Source organism: Delphinapterus leucas, chromosome 10, assembly GCF_059928025.1.
Source record: "Delphinapterus leucas isolate spDelLeu-1000000601 "Yukka" chromosome 10, BTC_Dleu_Yukka2, whole genome shotgun sequence".
NCBI lineage: Eukaryota > Metazoa > Chordata > Mammalia > Artiodactyla > Monodontidae > Delphinapterus > Delphinapterus leucas.
The window spans coordinates 100,508,123-100,529,109 of NC_143138.1; the positions used below are offsets into that span (position 1 = coordinate 100,508,123).

The window sequence follows — 20,987 nt, forward strand, 5'->3', positions numbered from 1 at the left end:
AGGGTAAACCTTCGGCATGGCATTCAGAATTTTTCGCAACTATTTTTAACTTTGTCCCTGATTCACATGTTCTTCCAGGCACCCTCTCAGCCATCTGAGGCTCTGATCCATTGCTTGACCCACTCACCTCGGCCTTTGTCACCTCCGTGGTTTTGCCAATACTGTTCCTTCAACTTGGAAGGCCCTCCTCACTCATCTTCACTCACCATAAACCCTCCTCCATCCAGCTTTTCCCAACTGCCCGGTCAGAACTGCTCCCTCCTCTTCGCTCCCACACATGGCTTCCAGCTCTATTACAACACAGGTTCCTCTCCCCTTGACTGAGCACATCTCCACAGCCTGGTCTGGTACACAGAGTGGCTCTCAAATACTGTAGGATGAATGAAGGGCTGAACCGAACAGGTGGTACCAGCTGCTGCAAGCCCACCGCCCCACGTCCTGTCTGGCACTGGGATGGCCATCTGACCACAACGCCTAGAAATCCAGGGTGGCAAGAAAGCCCAACGGGTGGCCCAAACTTGGTCCAGAGCTCCTTCTAAGGCAATCCTAAAGCAAAAGATGTTCTATTACAGTCTGGCATGAGTAACACTGTCATCTCTTTTCCACCTCTCAAGGGACCTGTTATTTTCTTTTTAAAAAGTGTTGATTTTTTAAAGATACACAAATACATTTGTATTAAGAGATTCATACTTTATAGGAGTCAAGCATGAAAGTCCTATTTCACCACCATTCCTCCCACTCCCTTTCCCAGAAGTAATTACTGGGGACAGTTTAATGTGGTTTCATTTCTGTATACTTACATACATATATTTATGCAAACAAACTATTTTGAACACACATAGACAATATACTATTTCACCACTTTTTTTTCCCATTTAACACACTGATTTACACGAGGCCGAACAGTTTCTACTGGATGCTTATTGGTGATTCATTTCTTTTTCTGTGAATCTTTTGCCTATTTTCTACTTAGCTGACGGTTTTCTCGGTTTATATTAACTCTTTGTGGACACCCATCTTTTGTTACGTACATTGCACAGACCTGTTTTCCATCACATTCATTTACCATTTCTTAACAGTGTAACTCTGGGCAAGCCACTTAAGTTTCATTTCCTCAGCTAGACAATGAGGATGACAAGGCCTGTGTAAGACCCTGGGGAGAATTAAGTGAGAATTGCATTACAAGTACCAAACATTAAGCCCAGCATTCAGTAAGTACTCAATAAACGTTAGCTACTCTTCATTACCTAGATTTGGGGTCACAAGTTGGCTAGGAGTTTAGTTTAGCTCACGGAGTTTTAAAACACTACAGTTGCACACTTCAGGTGAGGCCGACATTTTCTAGTTGGCCACACACCCATCCCCTGCCTCTCCAGTCTGTTGTCTACACCACAGCTTCTCAGATTTATGTATCCAGCCTTCCACTCTCCAAAGTCTTTAATGGATGACAATAAATCAGGCTTTCAAATTATCAGCTGCGGTGAGGGCTGTTCTGGGTGCCCACTGTGCACTGTGAAACTCTAGGACGTGTCGTTCACAGTGTAGTTTTCTTACGGCCCCTTGGGATTGGCCAGCTTACAACCTGCACATCTGTACATGGCAGCCTGGTCCATATTTCAAGAAGTTTAGGGCATTCTCACAGCGAGTTTAAAAGTTTTCACAAGCGGCATCTCTTATTTTCACATCATCCACAAGGTAGGATCAAGATGGGTGTGATATCTCTAGTTTATAGATGGGGTAGGAGGCACAGAACTAGTAAGCCAGAAGTGTGGCCTAAACATCTCGACATTCAGATTGGGGGTGTGAAGGACCAAGTCATGAGGACCCTGTTTGGTACCCTGTCAAAGGCAAGATTAGGGACTTCCCTGGCGGTCCAGTGGTTGAGACTCTGCGCTTCCACTGCAGGGGCCGTGGGTTCAATCCCTCGTCTTGCATGCCGCAGCGTGGCCAAAAAAAAAAAAAGAAAATTACAAAAAGGCAAGATTAGAGCTTCTCGATTTCCAGAGACCTCCCAGAGATCATCAAAGAAAAGCCGTAAAAGAAACTACTACATCTATACCAAAACCATAGCTGGAGTTAGGCTAGACGATAACCCCTTTCATGAATGCAGAACTTCAAACCTCAAATGTTTTATAAAGTAAGTTTTCACTCCCATCATAACATTGGTTTATTAACAAAGCCTTGTAACAATGGACAGGGATTATCATACCCATTGTGGGCATCAGATGCTGAATTTGGGGGGTACTGCCTCTCAAGAACTCCCTCCCAAGAACTCCCTCCAAAGCACTAAAAGGCAGTCCTACCGACCAGCCTGAAGGAACTGTGGCAAAATGCCAGTCTGAAGTGAAGTGTATACAATCCAGGGAGACGGTGACAGCTACCCAGCTATCAGCTATCGGTTACAGTTTTAAGATACTGGCTAAACACACACACACACACACACACACACACAAACACACACACTCACTCACATACTCACAAAGTTTCTAATGCAGAAACTAGTGGAAAGTTTTCAGACTGACAAACTTGTCACCGGAACTGAATATGCAAAAATAAAGAGCAAAACAAACCCGAGTCCAACCACCTCGTTAATAGCTGAGGTCTTTATTTCAATTTGTATGTACAGTAAAAGTGCTGCTGAGAATCTGCAGCAACCAGACAAAACAAAAATGTAATTCTCTCTCAACAATTAGCAGCTTAAGATCTATCAACTACAGTGTTAATGTTCACACGTTCACAAGTGTCATTTCTGTACTTTTCAATTCGTGCAAGTGAGTTTTTATTCTTACACACTTTGATAAAACACACTTACAGTCTAGTAGTCAATCCTACTGAGGGCATCACCCAGCATACACGACACACAGACAGAAATGTTAACTCTTAGAGCCACGTTCAAAATCCCCAGCTTCACGTGGGGGTGGGAACCATAATTTTACCTGTGTCAGTTTTTTGATAATATTTGGTTTTGTTTTGGATGCACATTTTCTGAGGTTGAAAGGCAGCTCCTCACTGGAGCTCACTTGGAATTCAGCATTTCATCTGACTGTACCTCAAAGGAATATGAAATCAGAAACAAAACCAAATACAGCAAAGACCACATGAAAATTATGCTCATTGTTACGACATGGCTAGCAAGGAAGGCTTGATCTGAGTTTTTCTTCGTATCAGATTTTTACCTCAATTGGGTGGAGGGGGTACAGGGGAGAGAGAAAACCCCACCCAGTCAGGCAAGTGTAAAATTTAACCTACTTTTGCTTCTTAAGGAGCCAGTGGAATAGAAAGCCTTCCTTGCTAGGATGCACTGAATATCTTTCCAAAGAACTGAAATTGGAGCAGACAGAAGTGCTGTTCAACTATCATAAAAAAAGGTAAACGTTAGTCACTCTACAACCTGAACAGAGTCACCCAGGCTACCATAGTCAGCCTCACACACCAGCACTAACCAGTAATCCAGGAATGCTTCATTTCAAATGGAATGCTTGTAGTCTTTAAAAGAGAAGAAGCATTAGAGTGATAAGTTTCCATCCACAGAACTGTTAAACCATTAGAGCGAGGTTATAGAAGAGCTTTGAATAGATAAGAGAACCCAGGAACAGCCACAATGCAAAGAAGCTCAAAGGCAACAGGTATAGGCAGCACAAAGTGGAAGGAAGGCAAGAAAATAGATGCACGGTTACAAACAGCATTAAATGCAGACAACTGTTGGGCCTGGTGAATAATCAAGGGACAAGAGATCTAGAAAGCCATTACCGTGCCTGACCTAGCCTGGAGGTCCTTCCGAGGACATTTTGAGAATGGAGGATGGACAGTCAGCGCGGGCCTGTTTGGCTGGGAGCTCAGGGGGCTTTCCAGAGGTGAAAACCTTCCTTTGACAGAAACTGTCCCGAGGCAAATGGGAACAATTTCAATCCATCTAGCCAGTGACTTCCAGTGCCCACAATACTTCGTAGTCTCTACACAGTTCACGGGACTCAGAAGTTCTGTCTTAGAAAAACTGGAGGATTGTGGCTAGAGCATCTTTCCAGTAACTTTGTGGGACTGTCTTTCCCTCACTAAAGCACAAAATTAGGAAAAACTGTGCTAGTTCGACAAGGTCATGGTGTCCTTTGGCACTTCTGCCTAAAGTCACTGCAATACCTTTAGGCAAAGTTAACATTGTAAATACATAGGCTTGAGAACAATTTGTTTTTGGCCTGAACATAAATTGGTTCCAATTATTTTTTAAAAGAAAAATCACCCCTGTGGTGCCTGCTCTGGGCACTGATTTTGAGAGGTCAACAGAGCTAACAGGTGTACTACAATCATTGGGGGATGGAGTGAAGATTGGGGTACCTGAGTTAAAATATGAAAATGATTATGGAAACAACGTGCTGCTTCTGAGAAGGCCAGCCTGCCAAGCCACAGGAGGCTGGAGCTGTCATGTAAGCCATCCTCTCAGACAGACAGGCAGTGTTAACCCAGTTCCAGAAGAATTTCCTGGTATAGGGGAGATGGGCAGGGCATGCTTTGCTACTCTTTTCAGGGCAAAGTATGTGCCCCTTGCTCATCACCTGGTTGCACAGAACAGAGGCCAAGAGGCAACAGCATTTGTGATTCAATACTATGAATACGAAAAGGTTGGCCAAGCTTTCTAGATAGGCTCTAAAAGCTCAAGTTCCGCCAGGATGGTAGAACTGGTTATAGGATGGCGAAGAAGGCTCAGTCCATTTTTCTAAACTGTCTATAAAGGTCCACTGAGCATAGTTATGTTAACAAGTCAGTTTAGATGAAGAGGACGCTGACAACATTTTATACCCCAAACGTGAGTCCTTCTAACCTGACATTTGCTTTTCTGCTCTTTAGGGAGAAATCACCTTCAGTTGATTCTCTTGGGCAGACAGAATAAAGCTTTGAAATTAAAGATGCTGGGGCCAAAATGCAGACAGAAGATTCCACATCACTTTGGTTTCAGTAATTAGGGGGTGTTAAAAAATGAACTAAGAAAACACAAGGAATTACTTATGACTCTCATAGTACAGTCTCAATTTTTCCTACAGATAATCCCAGCCCAAAGTCACTGGGTAAACATATTGTTGGGGCAAAAAAAATCTCTACCCTATCATGCTGGCTTGTGGAAACAGCCTCCCCCTCTCCCTGCGCACCCCTTTCCTCTCCAACCAAGCCAAGCCCATAAAGTGGTGGTGTGGGGTGGCAGGACACCAAAAAGCAGTAGCAGCAGCCAGAGGATGGAGTTTAAGCTGGGTCTCAAAACAAGGGTGTCAGAGGGTGGCATTTACAGCAAGTGTTCCTCTACTCAAATTGTTTCAAGACAAGAGGGAGCAGCACACTTAAATATCCACACATTTCTTCATTTAAAAACATCACTTCTTTATTTCAAAGGAAAAAATAAAAGACCCTCCCAACCCTTTCCAAAAAAACCCAATAATAATAATAACAATAATAAAAAATCCTATTAGAAACCATAAGGAAGCACTGAGAGTTTGAGTATTACATTCTTCAAGTATGCTGTTCAGATTTTTTGTTTTTTAAATTGGTGACTATACACATATTTAAAAAAACCTTAAAAGTGCGGCCACGGGATTTGCTTAAAGTTAAGTATTTAGAGGGCTACTTCAAAATACTGTAGTAGGACTGTGCAGTGATCCTTTGGGGCATGATGCTCTCACTTGTGTATCCTAGCAAAGGTTAAGGGACCAGGTTCAAAAGTGATCATACTTCCAGGGTTACCATGAGTGGCCAACTTGGGTGAGAAAGCCAGGGAGATCCATGTGTTCTTCCACGGACAAGGAAAATCCACCCTGAATCCAGAAATTCAGACATGGAATGTGGTAGGACTTCACAGTAAAGTTAGTCTGGGAGGGGGAGAGGTGGTGAGCCCAGACAAGGCAGGGTGTTAGGTTTAACTGGTTTCCCTAATCAGGTTTTCGCATCTTTTTAGTGGATTTTAGTGCAGTCCTTCAAGCCACAATTTAGAATGCCCTTCAGTGTGCTCCAGATTGTTGGTTCATGTTAAAGGACTGTTTAAGATCTGCATCCCAAGGAAAATCATGCTACATAAAAATGATCCAAGATTTTTGCCCAAAAATCTTCTTGGATAAAATCTAAAAAATACTATTGCAATTGCGTCTTTTGAAGAAAAAAACATTATTCTAAATGTAAACAGATTCACTCAACTCTTTTGTTGTTGTAGAAAACTTCAGAGTAGGTAAGTTGCTGTCTAATTCTTCGCCGCATGCACTCGCCAGAGGGTAGGGGAGCACTGCCTTCTTGTGCCAGCATCATCTGGAGGAGGAAAAGAACCGTTCCACGTAGCTGAAGAGGGCATCCCAGTGCTTCCAGAGAAAGGCAATGAAAACCACAAGGAATAAAGTGCTGAACGTCCTGTTGCGAGTCTTCATGAGGGGAACCACGCAGTTGGCTACCGTGGAGACAAAGACCAGAAGGACTGCCATGACCGCCAGGAGGATGTTGATGAGTTTGCCCAGAAGGTTCCGGGCAGTGGCATTCTCCAGCCCTTCCAGCTGTACCACCTGCTGCTGCTGCTGCTGCAACTCCATCTTGGAGATGCGGGTCTGGCACGCCTCCAGGGCCTCCTGTGGGCCAGACAGGGAAGAGTTAAGCTTTCTGCTCACAAGCACTCTGAATAGCTGACATGCCCCTTGGGCAAGCCAGATGCATCTTGAGCCACGCCAATGATTTAAAATATGCTAGAGTCTTGAATGTGAGAGGCCAAATGCATAACTCACAATTCAAGTAACTATTATACACCTAAACTGCCTTCCATTGCATTCCTGTGGGACAGCTCACAGGAAGCAGTTGCCACAATTAGATTTGGTCTTGAATATTTTAATAACAAGATCTCAAATATATGATTTTGTTTCTCTTTTCTTCCATTTAAAAATTATTAAGTTGCACAGGACACACACAATTGTTCAACATAAAAACATTTCAAATAGGACACAAAGGCAGTCTCTCTTGGTATTTTCCTCAGTTCCAGTCCCTGCCCTTGACATAACTCTGTCAGTTTGGTGTGTGTTCATCCTTTCACCCGTGTTTAAGTCTATACACATATGTCCCTAGGGATACGCGTGGAATTATTTAAAAATTGTCTGCCTTAATGAAAATAGTATCATACCCTAGGACTGATCCACAGCTTGCTTTTTTCACTTGACAGCGGGTCCTGGAGATCTCTCCGTGTCAACGCGTAGAGGCCCACCTAGTTCTTTTTAACGGCTACCTAGCATTTATAGCTTGGATATGTCACAGTTTATTCAGCCAGTTCCCTACTGGAGAGACATAGGTTATTTCCAACTTTCCCACTATAACAATGGAGAGGTGAACATTCTTTGGACATCCCTGTACACACTACCTGGTGTTTTTCAAGTTAAATAACTCCCTGACATCAGGGGAAAGGGCTCCCTGCTCTGTCTTCTTAAGAAGAGTTGATCTCTGTGAAGAGGACAGACACTATGCCCAAACACTTGACCAAACATTTCAGGTGATCTGCTCCTCTCAAGGCCATAATCTTGACCCATGAGTTTATATAAAATTTACCATAACACTCAGAGGACAGAACCTATTTCCTTAGCAATGGTCAGATACCCTCCAAAGCTCAGCAGTGGTGGGAGCCCTGGGATTTTCTGATCTTGGTTTCAGTGGGCCCTGGTTTCCTGGGATTTGAGGTGAAGGCTAGGCAACTTCAGACTGAAGCTAAGCTAGAGAATGGACATACAACAGATACATTCCAGCCCAGAATGACCTTGGGGAAAAAAACTAAAACGTAAGCAGAATTCCGGGGCATGGAGAAGATGGCATCTGGGCAAATGATCTAGACATTCCCTTGATTCTTTGTAATAAAAGTTTCCCGGACCAGTTCCCTTCTCTAAGACTAGTTTATTTCAAGATGCTTTCATATGAAACCACCAACTGTTTTCTTAGAAATATCTCCCAAATGGGATGAGTAAAAGTTAAATATCGTATTTTCCCAGAGATTAAACTAGAGGAGTATTAGCCTTAAACATTATCGCCTCATGTGTTATTCTTGTAAACTGCCTGGCAATGCACCTGTAAAAGGTTTGGATTTGGCAGCTAGCACAAAAGCCCCCTTTACCATAGAAGAAGATAGGTAAGATGGCCCTGAGACGTGTCACAGCAGCTCCTGAAGCAGCAACGAACAGACGTAACACATGTGCTTTTCCATGTACTGAGACAACTGTGATCCTAAGAAGCATTTCCTAAGAACGCAAGCAAGCATACCACCTCCAAATGGCACAGACTTTTGAGAAATGCACCTCATCTGAAGAGCAGGTGTATTACAGTTGGTATAAGCTTCTCAATATTCTACCCTCTCCATCCTTTTTTCCCCTAAACATTTTTTTTATTGTGGTAAAATACACATAAAATTTACCACTTTAATCATCTTAAAGTGTTTAATTCAGAAGCATTTAGTAAATTCACAACGTTATGCAACCATCACTACTATTAAATTCCAGAACATTTTCATCATCCCCAAAATAAACCCCTACCTTTTACCTATCACTCCCTTCCCCCCTTCCCTTAGTTTCTGGCAACCACTAACCTACTTTCTCTCTCCACAGATCTGCTTATTCTAGACATTTCTTATAAATGGAGTCATACACTATGTGGCCTTTTGTGACTGGCTTCTTTCACTGAGCATAATGTTTCAAGGTGGATCCATATTGTAGCATGTATCAGTACTTCATTCCTTTTTTTCTTTTTTTATTGTGGTAAAATACGTATAACATAAAATTTACCATCTTAACTATTTTTAAGTGTACAGTTCAGTGGTATTAAACATTTATAATGTTGTGCAACCATCACCGCCATTTATCTCCATAGCTCTTTCATGTTATAAAATTGAAACTCTGGACCCATTAAACAATAACCCACCCCCCATCCCCCTAATGCCTTAGCCCCTGGAAACCAACATTCTACTTTCTGTCAGCCTTTTGCTTTTACACCTGATCCTTCATGCTAACCTGAATGTCCCGAGCCCGTTCATAGGACTGATATGCAATTTTCTCTTCCATGCTGGCCAATTCCTGCTTCAAGTTCAAGATTTCATTCTGGTGGAGCTCTGTTAGGTCATTTAGTTGTTCTTCTAATCGTTCACATCTAAGAAGGGGGAAAAGTTAAATTTTTTATGCATTCTGTATTTTTCTTGGTATTATTCACATCCAATCCCCAAAATCCATTCTGCAAAGGAAGAAAATAAAAGCACAAAGAAATTAAGTGAGTGGCCTAAGGTAACAGGGCATGCTAGTGGGTACAGCTCTTAGTGCCTGGAATGGACAGCTTGTCACAAGGCCATATCATAGCAGCAACATGGCTCTTCCACATCTCTCAACACACGGTATTTGTAGTGAGGCCAGCAGCCCTGATTAGCTTTAAGCACACCCGTTATAAACGAGGCAGTTCTTATTCTGCTCTGAGCAGTACATGGGAGAGGCAAAAACTACAGCAACATTAAGCAGGTCTTATCAGAAGATAAACAGCACATAAATGGAAACTGACCTTCTGGCAATCACCAGTAGCTTATTCCAACACCCGGCAGGTCACTCACCTGTATGTTCATTATTCAGAGCCCATCATCACTAGAGCCAAGCACAGTGTCTGTGACAGTGTCAACAGATATTTACTGAGAGCCTTCTGCGTGCCCGGTATGTTCAAAGTGCTGCGGACACTGTGGTAATAAGCAAGACAGAACGCCTGCCCTCAGTTTACGTTCTGCAGTCGGGGTGGAAGGCAAGAAAACCAAGATGACCGCAGGCATGGATAAGTAAACCAGGAAAGATCAGTATGGGCATATGGCAGAGTGCCCAGCGGCTGACGAAGCTGGAATGGTCAGGGAAGGCCTCTCCCCCATTCAATGCTCTAAACAATGAGAGCTGAAACCTGAGTGATGACATGAATAAGCCCCGTGAAGCTGTGAGGGGAAGAGTATCTTAAAGCAGAAGGAATTGCAAGTATAAAGGTCTCAAGATGGGAATTAGCTTGGCAGGTTTTAGGGACAGGAAGTAGGGACAGTGTGGCTGCAGGTGAGTAAAAAACTGAGAATGCAGGGAGATAAGGTTACTCAGGAGGAAGGATCATTTTGTTCATCTTGCACCTCTAGCATTTAGTACTACATATGAAAAGGTTTATTCTACATAAAGATGGGACCTGGGCAGGGCATCTAAGGACCAGTAGGATTGGAACAGTTTTAAAGGACGAGATCAGAGATTCCGGGTGGAAAAAGAACACAGGTAAAGGACAGGAGGTGGAAATGTATAGGCTAACTGGAACAGTAGACCTAAGCTGGAGAAAAAAAAGGAAATCTGCCCGTAAAAGGTAGGTAGGGGAGTGGGGATTCTGGAATAGACAGTACAAGGGCCCAAAGCACACTGCTGGGTGGGGGTGGAGTGCGGTGTGGTGACATGATGAACACGGTGTTTTAAGAAACTGGGTTGTCTGCTAGTGGTGAAGCTTGGGGCAGGTTGTGGGTGGAGTTCAAGGAACCAAAAAAGGAGCTAAGTAGGTAGGAGAAAGGTTGACGACTACACACTAAGAAGCCTAGAAAGGAAAGAATAAAAACAGGTCTAGCTTAGGGCTACTAGAATGGAAGCGTCTCAGTCAGACAGAGGGCTCATCCAAACAGGAGAATATATACAGTTGGGGTTCCACATCCTGCAGGTTCCACCAACCTCGGAATGAAAATATTTAGAAAAAAAAAATTCCACCAAGTTCCAAAATGCAAAACTTGAGTTTGCTGTGCGCCAGCAAATATTTACATACCGTTTCCATTGTATTAGGTATTATATGTACTCTAGAGGTGATTTAAAGTATGTGGGAGGATGTGCATAGGTTATATGAGGGACTTGAGCATCTGTAGATTTTGGTATCCGTGGGGGTGGAGTAGGGCGAATGTGTGTCCCGGAACCAATGCCCCGCAGATGCTACCGCTGAGTGCTGCCCAGGCAAGCACACACCTAACACTAGCATGGGAGTCTCAGCAGGCTTCGTATTAAAAAAATTAAAATGTCAGAACAAACTCAAACATTTAAAACTACCCTCCCTTTTCCTCTTGTTTTTAACCACATGTATAGTACACAAACTTTTAAGGAATACATGCAAGTTCTCTGTTCAAGGTGGTGGCATCACCAACATTCTCCCTTCTAATAATTGTATAATGAATAATTACATTCATTTATATCCTAAACTCCATTCCTTCTCTATGAAACAAGGATTTAAAAAAAAGGTGCAGCTGACCCTTTTTACTATGTTACTGAATCCTATTTAGTTCTCCTGTGTCCTTGATAAGAATCTTTGTGCTGCTTTCTTTCCCATTGAAACTGTCACTAAAGTGACTGAACAATTGATCAGAAAGGTTTCCACTTTTTGTCCGTAACTAGGGCGGATTCTCTGTGACTCTGCCTTTTCACTTTATCTGTGACCCTGGGCATGCTCAGAAACAGATGCCACCTCTGGAGTTGATTTTCCACCAAATTTTAAGTTCAACAAATGCCACAAGATTATGTTAATATATTGTCTTTTTATGATTGTCCTATTAAGCTCATCGTTTGTGGTGTTTTCAGTGTTCGATGATTTCGTTATTCTTTCTCCTCCTCACCACAGAGGGGCTAGACACTTTTTAAAAGTGGTGTTCCATTGTGTCAGTCCCTTGGGATTTAAGGGAAGGGCTGGGCCTGGCAGCAAAGAACTGTCCTAAGCTAAGGATTGATGTGGGGTGGCAGGGACGGGAGCCTGGTGGTAGTGGCAACCAGCCTGCATGCTGATGAAAGCAGACCCAGATGACATCTTTGGCATGTGTTCCATAGGCTGCCACCTCAACCCCTTAGCCCACAAATTGTATAGTCTTTCAGGCCTTTCAGGAATGTTGGAGAATCTTATTTGATATTAAACATGGCTCACAAATACCATTAGAACAAATTAAAAAGTAATAGCAGCAGCTACCATTTATTCAGTGCCTCCTATGTAAATTAACTTCCACAACCCCAAGAAGGGAGTAGGTATTATCTTCACTTTACAGATGAGGAGGCTGTAGCTCAGAGAGGTAAAGAGACTTGCCCAAGGGCACACAGAAATTAAGCAGGGGAGCAAAGATTTGAATCCAGGTTGGTTTGACTTTAAACCCAAAGTTCTTAACCTCTGTGCTATGATGCCACTTTGAAACAATTCAAGAAGCCCAGATAAACTAATTCCCTTCATAAGTAAGAAATGTGAGTCAGGTCTAAAGCTGATCCAAATCACATAGCCACAAAGGGGCCTGGACAGTACTACACTGATGTGATGGTTTGAAGCTTTATGTCAAGGTGGAGTCAATGGGAGGAGGAGTGTAAAAAAAAGATTATGGACCTAGAATAAAAAAGAAGATAATAACAAGTGTCGGTGAGGACGTGGAGATTTCGAGCCCTGGTATACTGCTGGTGCAACTGTTCTGGAAAACAAATTTGGCAGCTCCTCAAAGAGCTAAACATAGAGTTACGATATGCTTCAGAAATCCCACTCCAGGTATACACCAAAGAGAAATGAAGACTTATTTCCACTCAAAATTTGTACACAAATGTTCATAGGAGCATTATTTATAATGGCCCCAAAGTGGAAACAACTATCAACTGGCGAGTGGATACATAAAGTGTGGTCTATTCATACAATGCAGTATCATTTGGAAAGAAAAAGAAACGAAGTAATGACACATGCTACAATATGGATGAGCCTTGAAAATACTATGTTAAGTGAAGCATGCCAGTAAGAAAGACCTGAAAAATGTATGATTCCATGTATATGAAATATTCAAAATAGGCAAATCTATAGAGACAGAAAGATTAATGGTTGCCAGGGGCTGGGGCAGGACTGAGAAGATTGGAGACTGATGAAAATGTCCTAAATAGATTATGGTGATGGTTGCATATATCTATGAATATACTAAAACAATTGATTTGCGTATCTCAATAAAGCTGTTAAGAAAAATTATGGATGCCTGTAGTTTACTTTGAAATGCATCAAAAAAATACAACAGATAAAGGATGGACAGATGGAAAGATATACAATAAGACAGTATTGTAAAATGTAGAATCTAAGAGGTGGGTGTATGGATGTTCACTGTACAATTTTTTTCAAGTCTGCAGTGTGTTTGAAAATTTTATAATAAACATTGGGAAAAAATGATTATAGGTGTTATAGCCAGAAGCACTTGGGTTTGATTCCTGGTTCTACCTCTCAAAGTTGCATAGCAAGTTCCTTCATCTATAAACTGAGAGTAATAATCTCTACCTTGTATATGCATTTGAGTACACAGGAGGTGTTAAAAAATGTCTCTCTCCTGTCCATCTTCACAGTCTACTAAGAACACACTGGCCCTTTCGAAAATGTTTCTACTGCATAATGAAGAAGGCATCGCGTGAGTACGTGCTCCCTGAAAGGAATTCATGGGCAATTTGAAAACCTTTTTAACTAACCAAATATTTCCTGTGGTGACTGACTCATGGCCTTAGTCTCATCTTAGGCTCACCGGCAGTCCACATCACTGTGCTAACTACAAAATAAATCCAATATCTCACACCCTGTTTTACATGTCTCTAAGATGATCACTATTTCACATACCTCCCCCGTCCCCTTTAGAGTTGTTAAAATCAGTAGGTTACAAAGTGAAATACACCACAAACAGTTAAAGTATCGTTTGGAAGATAAAAATAAGTTCACTGACTATAAAGAATCTTAAATTCTAGGGATGAGGAAAAGCCTACTTAAATCTCTTTCCATCAAGGAACTATTTCTACAACATCCCTGACAAGCAATCTCTCTGTGAACACCTCTAGTGGCAGGGTATGGTTTTTCCTAAGGCAGTTGTTTTCACTGCTAGATAGATACAGCTATCCATCTAAAACTGAACTAAAACCTAGCGACTCATAACTCTCACCTCAAGCCCCCTCTCTCATCTACATTACCTGTGATACCTGCATTCAGCAATAGGAGATAGTTCCCTATGGATTTCCACACAACTAATCCCTAAAGTCCTGACCGCACACGCATCTGTCAGTATCATTTTTTTTTTTTTGCGGTACGCGGGCCTCTCACTGTTGTGGCCTCTCCTGTTGCGGAGCACAGGCTCCGGTCGCGCAGGCTCAGCGGCCATGGCTCACGGGCCCAACCGCTCCGCGGCACGTGGGATCCTCCCAGACCAGGGCACGAACCCACGTCCCCTGCATCGGCAGGCGGACTCTCAACCACTGCGCCACCAGGGAAGCCCTGTCAGTATCATTTTTGAACTCAGGCTGCTGACTGGATTCTTTCAACTCATCTCTCTTGCCTTATGTTATTTGTAAAGATAAGCGTGTCTTCTATTCCACTTGTCTTCATCCTGGGTGAAGACACAAAAGGCAGGAGTTAAGGGCAAGGCCACTCAGAGCTTAGAGTTTGCTGCTAGAGAGTATCTCAGCCCCTAAGCCTGGTAACTGTCCTTGCTAGGGTGATATACATTTTGTTGTATATCATAAAAGGTCAGGTGAGAAGAAGAAAGAATAAGTCAGCCTATTTTGTAATTTTTGCCTAGGGCTCAGGAATTTCATACATAAACCTCTAACTGAAAAGCAAAATCGCATTTGCATTTGTGTTTTATTTATCCTCATGCTCTTGTGAGCACCCATCAATTTAAGGGGACAGGAATAAAGTGAACAGAAACTTGCCAGGTGGCAAGTGACAGGCAGATTAGGGTATAAGAAATGTTTTTTCTCCCAAACTTTTAACACTTTAACATTCCTTTGAAATGCAACCCTTGAATCCTACATTCTCTTCCAGAATTTTAGATCCAAATTGATGTAGACATTAAGAATTTTCAATACATATAATTTTAAGTCCCCACTTAATTAGATTTACCAACACGCTTTATTGATTTCTTTCACCAATGGTGTGAGTTCACGTTTTTTCTTCTTGAAATATATCCTGTAGTATTTCTTTCAGCAAGGTTTTATAAGAGGTAATTTTTATCTACATGAGTCTGAAAGTGTCTTGATTTTATCCTCTTCCTTGAATAACGAATCAGGTGGACAGAGCAGCCTACATGTAGTTATTCTTCCCTAGCACTTGGAAGGTATCATTCTGTTGTTCTCTGGCAGTATAATGTCTCATTTATTTCGTCTCCTGTTTCACAGCGGGTTTCTTTCATCAACTAGATTTCCTTGTGACATTTGCAGCTTTTGTTTGAGAGTATTTTATGGAGTTCCCTCCTGCATGTATCTCTTTCAGGTTCCTTTTTGGGCTGTTTCATGCCCTTGGGTTGTGACAAAACACGTTTTGGATACTTACACCTATGAACAGCTAAGATGATTTATTAAATAACACCTGAGGCTGCCCCTCAGATTTTTTAACCCATTTGTGAAAGGAGAAATTCTATAATTATTTAACGCTATGCATGAGTATGTAATACTATACATAAATAATGGAGTACTTGCAAAAGTCCTCAGCACTTGTTTCTAACTCTTGAAGCTTATAAACCAATGTTTGTCATATAATGGTCATTAACATGTCACAGATCCTGGAAACCATTTTAGGACCGAATTTTGTTCACTCCACATTATATCTAAAGGCTCTCCACCTTCACTGCTTCTGCTTTGCACCTTCTTTTGACTTAGGGATGTTTTTATGCTGTGTTAGGCAGTTTGTACCAGCCGATGTATCAGCTCATCCAGGTTTTGGACTCAAATCCTGGCTCTGCGACACACTGGTGTGAGTGACCCTGTTCATCTGTTAAGAAGAAATCTATCTACTCCAAAGGGCAACTGTGTGGATTACATAGGAGGTAGATGCCTGGCAAAAAAGGCTACAACCCCTAGGTGAGGTGGTTCAAAGGCACCGCTTGTCGACTGCCATGTGATCCCAAGTACTACTACATGGCTCCACTGTTCACGGCTTCCTGCTTCTGATTTTTTCCTCTAATCCTTCATTTCTTCATCTATCTCCACACTCTCAATTTCATATATTCTGGAATTTTCATTGTTTCCAGTATATTCATGTTGTTTTTTCTATGACATCACACAAATGGGTTTACTGGGCACACATTCTGTCCTTCTCAACTCTGGGCACAAGCCTCTTCTTACTTCCTCACCAGCAGGGCCAGCACAAGCATACAAATGGCTCCTGCCATTATCTGGCTCAAGTCTGCCAGATAATTCAACTAGTTCCATTCACTGGCCTGTTCCAAGCTGTCCTTTAAATTGATAAAAAACCTCCTATCTACCTTCCTTTCATGGCATGTGTTTTGCATGTGTGTGAGGGAAAGTCTCTTAAATAAATTTTAGCTGATCTTTGCAAATCTTCAGAAAGAGTTGAGTAGAAAGTGCTAATCCTTACCATGGATTACCATACCCTTGTAGAAAATGAAGTCTTTCAGAAGTTGAACAATTTACTCACAGTTACGTGGGAATTAACAGCAAGATCTCCTCAAGCTGAGTCTTCCTAAATGGGAAAAACTCCAATGGGGTAATTATCGCTCCCAAAGATAGCACTTTATTAGCAAATAGTTAAATAGCAAAGTAGCATTTCGGTAAGTAAAATGAGCTCCATTTTCCCACAGATGAAACACAAACAAGTTAGGAGACTTGCTGAGGTGACACAAAGCTGCAGAACTCAGGGGTGAAGCAAAACCCACAACGGGTCCAGATGAAACAGCCCCATTAATTCATCCACTAATGACTACCAGCATTTACTTCCCTCTTCAAGTCATAAGAATTACCTGGAGAATGATGGCTTTCTGAAAGAACAGAAAAGTTGAAGCTGTTATTGTGTAGCTGTAACCCTATTACACTCACACAAACAGTTGTGCTTGCGTTACCATAGTAAGCACCTCCAATCTGCAGGAAACATCAGGAAGGAGACTGAGAAAGCCATAAAATTTGAGGCTTTTGCAAAACATGATGAACAAAGAGGTTGGCAAGATGCCCCTGGTGTCCTGCAATGCAGTCTTCTGGGTTGCCTCAGTACCCTGAAAAAACTGTACTGGCTTGTCATTATTAAAACACTTTCCCTAATTTTTTCACCTGGGTCACGGAAGTTTGTTCCTCAGCTCTTTTCACAACCTCACGACCTGCAAACTGAAAGCACAAACCTGACCATGCTTAGCAATTTCCAATCAAGCATTTTTTCAGTGTTATCAGCCTGAGTGGCTTATGTAATCCACGTGTGAAATTACGGTCTGCAAACAGGCTAACACAAAGAGCCCAGTGAAAATGATGTGGTGTTATTTGGGGTGGAGGAGTGTGTGTGGTGGATGAATTTGGGGTTCAATCTAACCTACTTAATCACTGTAAGCATCAAAACATCAGCACCAAAAATAACAATAACAACGACAGCTACCCGGTGTCTGCCTTGGAGGAACTCAAGTTCATGAAGACATTTCTCCATTAATCCTCACCTCCTTCCTCTCTGGGACATACTTCAAATTATAATTAAGAACTGGGAGACTGGGAAAAATGCTGCAACCTTCCCCTGTTAGTGAGGTGCAGGGAGGGTCTGAACTGCTTGGTTCACGCTACCTGTTTTTTGCGGTACACGGGCCTCTCACTGTTGTGGCCTCTCCCGTTGCGCAGCACAGGCTCCGGACGCGCAGGCTCAGCGGCCACGGCCCACGGACCCAGCCGCTCTGCGGCACGTGGGATCCTCCCGGACCGGGGCACGAACCTGTGTCCCCTGCATCGGCAGGCGGACTCTCAACCACTGCGCCACCAGGGAAGCCCAACGCTACCTGTTTTTTAGATTTGTTTTATTGTTGTCTTTTAACATCCCCCCCATTAGTCAAACGCAAAATCTGAATAACAAAAGGAAGAAAATACTTCCCACCAACTTCCTACTCCTCCCGTTTTTAATATTCTAAACTCCTTTGCTCACTTTACTTTCTAGTGTTTACTTCCTGTCTAAATTCTAAAATGGAGAAGCCAGATACCTAGGGAATTCATAGAAAGAACACCTCCATTCTCTCGTTAAATATTAACACCAAACCAGCAAAGGGAAAAAAGGGAAAGTAAATTGCGTAACAGCCTTTCATATGTGATTTTTTAAAATCAAGAACTCCCTGTAAGGGATTTTAACCCCTTCATAAGACACTAATTAAAACTCTCTGGACATGAAGGGGGGGTGTTCTTGATCCTACTAGTATATGATTTTGACTGGCACATGCTTTTCATGTCATTCCATCTGGAACAAAAAGTAGCATGAGATTAATATTCTCATTTTGAGACTTTTTACTTAAAGGTCCTTCCTCAATCATTACAACTCAAAGGGGACATAGACAGCTCAATATGATTTGAGCTTAACTATTAGTAAACAGAAAGCTTGAACACTGTGAGATCTTTTTTAAAAAAGGAGGTTATATTATATTTGGGCAGGTGAAATTCTTCCCCCAGAAGCAAAACCTGCTCTATCTACAAAGTATTAAAACACATCCAGATTTTGTTGTAGGTTTACAATTCATAAGTGAATATGGGTCTTGGAAGGTGAAAATTCCAAATGGTCTTAGAAATTGATCCAATTTCATCCACTGGATTAGTCAACACAGTAGTCATCTTCCTAGATCAAAGATAAGCCAGGGCTCTTTTGGGTCAAATTCCTGACAAATGAGAAATTTTGGTGAGTGCACAGGTTGGGAATGCTTCACTTAATGCACCTCTGTTTGGGTGTGGCTCAAAAGTATGCAGCCACCTCTGAGAGCCAGTGGTGCTTCCCTAGTTGGGCAATAGGTCACTAGGACAGGATGGCTGAAGAATCCTGTACAACAGGTATTGAGAGAAACAGGAAGAACTAGGTCCCAGGGCTGACTGACACCAACAGGCAACTATGAAAGCAGTCTACTGTATTATTATTTCCCAAGTGCATACCGGAGACCTGAGGTAGTTTCTGCCAGTGTTTGACCAGAATGGACAGACATAGCTGGGGCAGGAGATTATGACATGAAATGGGGGCTTGAATACACTCCTGGCTGAACTGGGGAAAGAAAGTGAATTTTCCCTCCTTACCTTTTGTTACCATATTTGTGTTGAAGCCCAAAAAGAGTCTAGGAAACACTGAACTAGCTAGCCTTCAGTTGAAAAGGAAAAAGCACAGAATCAGTCCCCAATTAACAATCAGTCCCCCAAACTTTCAGGAGAGGCAGGGCATTATCTTAAAGTCAAAAAGCAGCAGATGCCTAAAGCATATAGGGAATAAATAAAGGCTATAGGGGCTTTCTGGGCAATTTGCAGACTTGGTAATGACAGCTTTCTAATATCCTGCCACTTCTCAGACCATATCAGGTGCTTCCACAAACATTATCTCATTTAATAATCTCAACAACCCTGTACAATAGATACCATTACCCTGTTTTTACAGCGGAAACTGAGACTCGGGTGAGTTACATAAGGTCACACTGCTAATTAGTATCAGAACCGGCAGGAAAATTCAGGCTTGTCCAACCTTAATTAATTAATGAAGTAATTAATTTATTTGCTCTCCTTCTCTTCCCCTGTTCCTCCTTCCTCCCTCCCATTCTCCCTCCATTACCTCTTCAGTGGCTAAACTGGGATCTGTATGAAAGATCTCTTCGATGGAAGGTCTTACCCTTCTTATGAAGCATCTATTATGAGCACCTCTCAGCTGGGCTTTTTTTCCTCTTATAAATGAAGAACTAATTTGATCCAATATTTTCAGTTTCCATTTCAAACGTATGGCCAAACTTAGTCTACATATCCTCTGGAGAGTCTCAGATCAACTTACAGTTGACAAACAGGTCTAACACACGGAATACGGGGCTAACATAGCTATATCTGACCATGTCTCTGTCTTATGCCCAGTGATAGTAAAAGTTCATACTTAAACAACAATTTCTTTAGTTAGAACTCCAATGGCCTGTGCCTAACTGGGTGAGCCTAGTTACTGACTGTTCTACTGCATGTGATGACTGCTCATGGTGACTGCCTCCTTCTGTATTTTTGCTCTTGTGACTCAGTGCAATTTAAAATATCCCTGGGCTTAATACAAACAGTCTCAGAAGCCGATTTCCAAAGAACACTAATCCCCTTAAAATAGAAGCTTTCAAATGGCATTACTGTTCATCAACACCAGGAGTGTTTTCAGCCTGCCTAGCATGGCACTGCTCTCTATACAGGCAGTAGCTGAGTAAAATTCCGGGCCAGATTCCCTAAGGGGAAAACTACAAAAGGAACCTGTAAAACTGTTGATGAATTGTTTTCCTAGTTCTCTCCTATTTTCAATGCATTTTGCCACAGGTGAACTTTTTCCTACTGTAGCTCAATACAGGATACCCACTTTGGGAACAGACTAATCCTCCAGCTTTTAGCAGCAAGTTAAATATATGTTAAACCATTTTACTGGGTGACCTGGCAGAAGTCACTTTCTCTCTCTGGGGCTCAGTGTACTCATCTGTAGAATGAGATTAGACTAGATATCTAAGGGCCCCTTCTACCTCTGAAGTACTAAAGTGAACCCTGTTGCCACTAACAAATCTGTAATAATGCTCTAATGGGATGAAGAGATTAGCTGGATAAGGAGAATCTGAAGTCAGCACAGATCCCATCACTAAAAAAAAAATGTCTAATTCTTGTCTCCTACCTTCCCAAATTCATGATCCCACTTATATCTAAGAGTCCAATACAAAGCTCAAAGACTAAGTACCTAGTTACTGTCCCAAGGTTGAGATGGAGTTCAGATCCGAGCTCAGCTACAATGACTTCCTGGGCTAAGTGCATGTGGGTGCTGAAGAAACACTCTTCCGTCATGGCGCCATCACGTGGGTGCTGAGAGGTTTCTGAATGCTTCTGATTATTCCAAAGTAGATGGTCTTGGGCAAAACTCTTTACCCTGGTGCTACTCACCGGGGTAGAGACCAATGGGAAGCACATTAATTGAGTGACAGTGTTGAGAAGGGCCTCTGAAAAGGGGGAAATCAGGACGGGGGTGGAGGTTTACTTAAATAGGGGGTC

General features: G+C 42.2%; 1 protein-coding gene across 13 annotated transcripts in view; it reads right to left on the minus strand.

Annotated features, from left to right (window-relative positions):
• Nucleotides 1-2,588: 2,588 nt before the first annotated feature.
• Nucleotides 2,589-20,987, minus strand: part of TMCC1 (transmembrane and coiled-coil domain family 1) — a 221,290-nt gene continuing 202,891 nt past the window's right edge. For 6 of the 13 annotated variants that reach the window (XM_089919767.1, XM_089919768.1, XM_089919766.1 and 3 more), the window contains 2 exons: nucleotides 9,000-9,135; nucleotides 2,589-6,593 (listed from right to left, as the gene is read on the minus strand). In XM_089919767.1, coding sequence (XP_089775893.1) covers nucleotides 6,279-6,593; nucleotides 9,000-9,135 — 451 coding nt within the window. In that variant the 3' untranslated portion in view covers nucleotides 2,589-6,278. Of the gene's footprint in view, nucleotides 6,594-7,135; nucleotides 7,287-8,999; nucleotides 9,136-11,621; nucleotides 16,474-20,987 lie in introns of those variants that run through there. The other 7 variants (XM_089919773.1, XM_089919771.1, XM_022562786.3 and 4 more) reach the window with 4 other exon arrangements.